The 7,811-nt window shown below is 36.7% G+C and overlaps 1 protein-coding gene across 1 annotated transcript in view; it reads right to left on the minus strand.

Annotated features, from left to right (window-relative positions):
- The window catches only part of LOC123478907 (uncharacterized), a 256,478-nt gene extending 249,295 nt beyond the window's left edge, over positions 1 to 7,183 (minus strand). Inside the window, exons 1-2 of the mRNA XM_053919712.1 lie at positions 7,136 to 7,183; positions 4,940 to 5,173 (exon numbers count right to left, since the gene is read on the minus strand). Of these exons, the coding sequence (XP_053775687.1) occupies positions 4,940 to 5,173; positions 7,136 to 7,183 (282 nt within the window). The remainder of the gene's footprint in view (positions 1 to 4,939; positions 5,174 to 7,135) is intronic.
- Positions 7,184 to 7,811: the final 628 nt, after the last annotated feature.

Consider the following 7,811-nt stretch of genomic DNA (forward strand, 5'->3'; position numbering starts at 1 on the left):
AAGACTAAGTAGGTTCCAAATGTCTCTACCAAAGAATTATTAAAAATCTTCAAACAAGATACTCAAAATTAATGAGCTTAAATTTAGAATCTATAATTTAATTTAATATAATTCTTACAGTAACTCAAATCAGTTGTTATTACCTCATTTTATGTGAGGGGACTGAAACTCAGACTTGTCAGTTGACTCATCATATCTGACCACCACACAATACAGAAAAACCAATGCTAGGGTGTGGTACTATTTGAAAGCAAATCTAAGAAATAGTATCCAAATGTGGAACTATGCATGTCCGGAGTGATAGATCTTTGGGCTCACTCATATACCGGTTGCCTCCCACAGGGAGCCTTCTCAAACCCTATAGGCAACATTTTAACCTTAGCCTTTGAGTGTTTGCCTCCTGGCTCAGCCCAACACCAAGAGGAAGCCACCTTTGACCCTTCTTCCAAGATCCATTAGCAATTTAACCTTACAGGTATATAATTTAAATATTTCCTCAGCAGACTCAGTGTTTCTCCTGTAACTAGGATTGGCCATTTCATTTGGGCAATGCCTTTTCAGTTCCTTCTTTCTGCATAGGAGTAAACACCATCTCTTCCCCGTAGCACTTTGAAGATGCCCTGCACTCTCAAACTCTATAAAGCCTATTTTCCCTACTCATGGGGAAAAGAGATGATTCTGTCTTCAACTTGTATTTTAAAAGTAATGATACATATTTCCTTCTTTTTTACAGCTGAGTAGTATTCCATTGTGTAAATGTACCTCAGCTTTTTTATCCATTCATCTACTAACGGGTACTTGGCTGCCTCCAAATCTTGGCAATTGTAAAGAATGCTGCAATATACATAGGGGTACATATATTCTTCCAAATAAAGTTTCAGTTTTCTTTGGATACATTCACAAAAGAGGAATTGCTGGGTTGTAAGGCAGTTCCACTTCTAATTTTTGAGGAAACTCTATGCTCCTTTTCATCGTGGGCGCACCAATCTGCATTCCTACCAACAGTGCACGAGGGTTCCCTTTTCTCCACAACCTTTCTATTACTTGTTGTTTGTTGATTTGTTGATGATAGCCATTCTGACAGGTGTGAGATGGTATCTAATTGTGGTTTTAATTTGCATTTCTCTGATAATTAGGGACATTGAGCATCTTTACATGTCTATTGGTTATCTGTATGTCCTCTTTGGAGAAGTATTTATTCAGGTCCTCTGCCCATTTCTTAACTAGATTGTCTATTTTCTTTGGTGTTCAGTTTTATAACTTCCTTATAAATTTTAGATATTAAGTCCTTAGATGTATTGGCAAATATATTCTCCCATACAGTGGGTTCTCTTTTTATTTTTTGATGGCTTCCTTTGCTGTTCAAAATTGGACAGTATTATGCTAAGTGAAATAAGTTGGTGAAAGACAAGTATCATATGATTTCACTCATATGTGGAATTTAATGAAAAAATAAATTAACAAACAAAATAAAAACAGAGTCATGGACACAGACAACAGACTGACAGCTGTCTGAGGGGAAGTGAGTTAGGGGCTGGGGTAAAAAGGTGAAGGGACTAAGCAAAGAAAAACATACACACACAGAAAATAATATGGTGATTACAAGGGGGAAAGGGGGTAGGGGAGATAGGAAAGGGTAAAGGGAGAATAAATGAGAAATGATACAATAAATGATAAAAGGAGACTTGACTTGGGGTGGTGAACACACAATACAATATACAGATGAAGTACTATAGAATTGTATACCTGAAACCAATATAATTTTATTAACCAATGCTACCCAATAAATTCAATTAAAAAATAAATAAAAATATATAACAAAAATAATTTAAATAAATAAAAGTAATAGCATATATATCTTAAAACTCTTTGTATCGATTATATACACAATATGCATATATGTGTTTTTTGTGTGTCTATTCCTATTATTAAAAATTTGCATTACTTGAAAACTCACTGTTTTAACTGTCAGTCTCCCACAAACTGCTAGCAGAGTGACTGGCAGGCAGAATTGTGTGGTTAGTGAAAAAACTTGCTGTTATTGGGTAGAGCCCAATGGAATGAACAAGACTTTGAGTAACAGCATTTTTATTCTGAAATCAAACAGCCTCAGATGACTTCTCTTTCCTGTCAAGTTCTGGAGGTTTTGGTGCTTTTCTTGTTTTTGTTTTTGGCCCGAATTTTGTTCTTTTATTATATACACTGAATGTGAAATAGCCTAGTGTATTTCTTTAGAGACCCAGGATTTTGCTAGGAGATACCCAGGGATGGATGTAATTCAGCGACATTTTGTCAGGCTGTTAAAGAGTAAATTTTCCTTGACTGTGGCAGGAGGCAATTATTTTTGTTTGTTTGCTTCTGACACAGGGGAAGAAAATTTGGGGTTGTTATTTCAACTATTCCAAGATACTTTTTGTTCTGTTTGGCAGGAAGGGGGAAAAAGCATTTTGCTTTTGGAGGAGTAACCAGCCTCTGCTCTCCCCTACAGACTTGATGCACTTTTTAACACAGTGAACAGTTTTGCAACCACAGTCTCTTAATGATTTTTCCCTTCTCCCTGAATGGACCTTGTCGTCCTCCTGGCATTGATCAGTAGCACATTCTGTTAGGAATATTCAACAGCATGCATGGAATGCCCTCAAAGCAAGCACAGCCATAGATGTGGCTTCTGCACTCAGAGTTCACACTCTGATGGGGGGAGACAGGGATGCACAACTAAACCAATAATAACAGTAGTAAAAATACTTATCTTCCATGTAAAACAGTTGTTTATGCTAATGGTTCTAGAAATGAAGCTCTTTGAATAATATTTCTGTAGCCTAGTTCCCACACTTTAAATTTTTAGGTACAGTAGTTAATTAAAATGCACCAAATAATGTATTGCCTATTCAGTACCGGTTGGGCCCTTTTTAAAATTATTAACTAAAATCTGAGCTAGCACCACATTCCTGAAATTTCTCTGAGGTAAATGGTGAGAACAAAGAACTCAGCTCAGGGGCTGAACTATGCCTATTGCCCCCTTGGTACCTGTCCTCAAAGTCTGGCTTTGTAGAGGCAATGGGCTCCCCAGGGGAAAGTCCTCTCCATCCCCACCCCTAACTAACCCATCTCACATGTATCTCACACTTCTTAACAAGACCTTTGGGATGACTCATTAGAGAAAAAAATTGTTAACCTACATTGTTCTCAAGCAAGGTTAATTCAAAAGTTATCTGAAATATGAGCATTTTTCATATATATTAAAATGAAAGTCCACTGGGTAAGAATTTATGGGCTTCACTAGCAGAGAGACAGAATAATTATAACAGTACTAATAAAAGAAGCTTCTGAATTCTTACTACATATTGGCACTATGTATTTCTGCAAATACTATCTCAGTCATTCCTTATAACGTCACCAGTGGGCAGGTATTATTATTATTCCCATTTCACAGGTGAGCCAACTGAGGCTTCATTCCTCAGTAATTCTTGTCAGCCCAGGATACCTTTTCCTTTAGGAAGAATTTTTTTTCTCCATAGGCATAGTTCAAGTCTCTGTTTCAAAAGGACTCCTGGTGTCACCAATACTACCATCACTACCAACTCAACCAACTATTTCTAATGCTGGCAGTAGGTACAGCGTGAGGTTACTTAGGGTTAAGCTGCAAACTTCCCTAATATCTGTTTAGTATATGGCTTCCAACAATAGGCTGTTTTTGCTTTTAACCCCTATCAACTTCCAAACAACTTGGAGTTGGGGGGAAAAAAACTGTCACTCTCTTCAAAAGGTTTTAGATATCTAAAAATAAATGTGGCAATAAATAGAGATTAAAAATCTGTTTTCTTCTCAAATATTGAAAGTAAGTAATAACATCCTAAGTTTGTAATTTTTAAATCTATGTTACAAAGTTCCTCATTTTTATAGCTGCACTTTCCATTTTAATTTCAATTGGTCACTCAGTGACCAGAATAAATGTAACACATTATCTGAGGAATACAGTCATGTGAATAGTGTATCCCCACCTTTAACAAAATACCACATACTAAAAGTAATTAAAAAGGTACCTTTTAACACAAACCTAAGGGAAATGGGGAAAGAAAGCACACGCCTACCTATTGTAGAAAGAAATTATTTTCTTCTTTAAAAATCACTTTGTGATACCTATATTGACTCTTATAATGTTTGTTTTAACCATTCAAATTAATAGTGTGAAAGGCAATTCTATATTTGTGAGCAGTCTGTACTCATGCCCAACATCCAATGCACCAGCATGCAATAGGTTCTGGGACTAACCACACCCCTTTCTTTATTTTCCCTGGGTTGGAGTTCTCCCTCTCTGCTTCCACAGGTTACATGATGATCTCCTACCTCTACTTCTTATCCCTGCATCCATGACAACTCTCTAATCTTACTTACTGCTTCCTCTCTAGCCCAGCACAGTGTCTTCTCCAATCCCTTTGCATGGTGAGCACACTCCCCTATATTCATAATACATTTTCTGAATGACCCCTCAAACATCTACTCTTACCTAAAGCTTGGTGTCCTGACACCTGACATCAGTATCCCTGACTGCCTACACACAGGCAAAACACACACAAAAATACACAAGTCAAAATACATGTTACATACAAAATACATATATTAGTGACCTCTTAGCATACAAATCCTGAAAAGGTGAAAACCCATACCAAGAATCCATAATATATGTTTTTTATATATAAGGATGGCATTTCTGTTTTACAGAGGACTTAGGGTGTCTATGTAAGAACCACAACCCAACACTTGGCACATAGGGGTGGTTAATTGGGCATTTGCTGAAGGAAAGAAGGAAGAAAGGAAATGATGTGTACTTATGCAAATTGAATACCTGAAGGTACATGGATAGAGATAAAAAGGCAGATAGATTGAGAGAGCAGGGAAACTAAATAAAAAGTGATATATGCCCAAAAGACCAGCTTACCACATAAAGGTTTTCGTGGAAATACAGCCCCACGTCGTAAAAGTTTCCATCATGCCTCACTGGGCAGGTTCTAATCTTCAGTTGTGCCGTTTGCCACCACCGCAAGACACAGCTGCCTGGTTGACTAAGCAGGGACACTTTGATGAGGTAAGAGCCTTGGGGAGCCTTGTTCTTCAAGCCCCTTACGCATTTCATTTGTATTTGAAGAGGCTGAGGAGACTGAGACTGTTCAACCTAAAGAAAAGATGGGGTTCTTGAATTACACAGGAACTGGGTAAAACCACACAATTAGCCACAATGCTCTTCTCAGAGGGAAAAAGTAGAGAATTATTTTTACTCAACCTGTAATTGTAAGGTATTAGCAATGATAACAGAGGAGGACCCATGATATATAATTAGGGGGTCAAAAGGCAAGCCTGCCAATTATGTGAGGGAAAGTTTACCCAATTTTTAAGCATGGTATGTTAATGATCTGTGACATCAGAAACCATTCATCTTTTATAATAAGAAAGAATTAACAGGAAACCAACACTTCTGAAAACCACACAGCATGCCTAAGATATCTGGGATGGGTAAACATGAGCAGTAAGCTTCAAATTCCAAGTTTGAAAGGGGACAGCCCTTGCCTCTAACACTAATCACAGACCAAATGCCACACTGATGAGTGTAGTGCAAAACAGGTCAGACTAACACCTCACAGGATCGAATACTTTGATTTCATTTAAGTGTGAGGTCAACTTGCCCCATAGTTTCAAAAGAGGGTCAGAGAGATAAAGTGGGGAGCAGAGCATTGGTGTGTGCTTTAGCCTAACACTCAGTCTAAAATACAGCTACCTGAAGAACAGGACTCAAGGATATTTGACAGGACATTTGAATTTCATTGCTTACTTCCAGTCAGAGAAATAGGCCATTTTCATTTTTAATAAGTGCTAAAAAGTTTATACAAATTGATAAGATTTTTAATGGACTATTGTTTCAGATTAAACAAAAATTAAACTGGGATTATTAATAACTCAAATGTCATTAAGTCATGTTTTCTATACTCACAAGTCCCTAATAGTCTTCAGAATAATTTGACTTTGAAGAATTCTCTATTACATTGTGCTTTAAGCAAAAATAATGTCATTTTTGGAAGCAGGTTACTCTCTTGACTACCCGAGTTATAGCACTGCTCATTAATCTACAGCCAACAGTAAGCACTTTTTAATCCTTCCTAGACTTTATTTCATGAAAGATAATATGCATTTCCATGTAGACAGTACATTTCTGGGATCAAATTACAATTAAATAAACAGTGAAAGTTGTTAAACTTCCTTTGTTTTTAGTACGTCATACTTAAAAACTAATCAGAATAACAATTATTGTTGGTTTAATTAGAAAATCTTAATTAACAATAAAGACTTAACCTTAATATTTTGGTTTCCAAAAATATTTTTAAAGTTAACTCCATGTGAATAAATAAGACAATCTCTTTAAACCTCAAGGCAGGATCACTGATGCAGGCAGACTGAGTTATTAAACACATTTTAAATTAAACGCCTCTATGAATTTTATACTGAAATATATTGTGATAGTTTTGCATGCCAAATGTGACATTTTGTATTTTAGATTCATCTTCTGTAGTAATTTTAGAAATGTCACACAAACAAAGATTTTGTCATTTACCAGTGGAATTATTATGCATGGCCGCTTAGCCCTCTCTTTGCTGGCTCTTGTGGCTGTTTCAAGTCAGCAAGCCATAAAAAATCTTTATCTCTCTGAAACACAGCAATTTGGAAGATAATCGAATAGTGACTAGGGGGCACAAATGCCAGTCTGAGGAATTATACTACAATCTTTCTTGCATTTACAACCTTCCTCAAAGCGAGTGTCAGACAAGTAGGAAAAGGAGATAGAAGATTCATCAAATCTCAAGCCTTGTCTCATTTGCATGGTGGCAGACAGGCCTGTTGTCTAGTGAGAACCCAGCCTGGTACAATGGACAGCTTTAAGAAATTCCAATGGCTTTGCGATTGAGAGTTTTAGCCATTCCACTTGAGCATAGAATTCTCCTCAAAAATATTTAAGACCTGCTAAAATTCTGCTTCTCTAAAAAGCCCTACAGGGAGAAAAGCACAACAGGAAAATGAATCAATACCATTGACCTCATCATTTAACATTTTACATCAGAGAAAAAGACATGTGTAAGGGTCCCACCTGCCAGCAATGTCCTGCTGCTCCTTTTGATTCAGGAGTTCCTTCCATGACAGCACCAAGCTTGGCTGTACTGTCTTCTTGACAAACACTTCTGTCTGCAGTTAATAGTTGACTTGGAGCTCTGCAGCAGTTATGAGAAGAAGGGAGATAAAAGAAAGAGAAATTAACAATGGAGTATAATGAAGAGGTTTCCCTTTGGGACTGCAACATGATTTGATGTTTTCCTTAAAAATTCTTGTCAGATTCTCTGGGAATTAGATAAATATGTTACAGATGCTGCAGTTGATTAAAATTGGGAGGTGAGTAGCTTTTGAAATGTGACCTTATAAAATCAGGACTCACTATATTAGCTACTGATCTCACAACAGTTAAAATATGGCTTGTTTCAGAAATTACCAGAAGATCAGATATTTATTAAGACTAGCTGCCACTTCACTTTCTACTGCACCCCTTCCATCTTACAAACTGTTAAGGGAAATCTAAGGAATAAACATCATTTAAGTAGATGAACAGCTGATATAGTGAAAACTTTTCCTCTTTTAATGCAGTGTCCAGAGATCAAGGTCTATTTCTACCTTTACCATATTTTTAGGCTTTTTTGGTTTTTATTTGCTTTATTTGAGGTTTGTTTGTTTATTTTTTTTGTTTGTTTTTTAGCCTAACAAGATGGAAAAGC

Source organism: Desmodus rotundus, chromosome 3, assembly GCF_022682495.2.
Source record: "Desmodus rotundus isolate HL8 chromosome 3, HLdesRot8A.1, whole genome shotgun sequence".
NCBI lineage: Eukaryota > Metazoa > Chordata > Mammalia > Chiroptera > Phyllostomidae > Desmodus > Desmodus rotundus.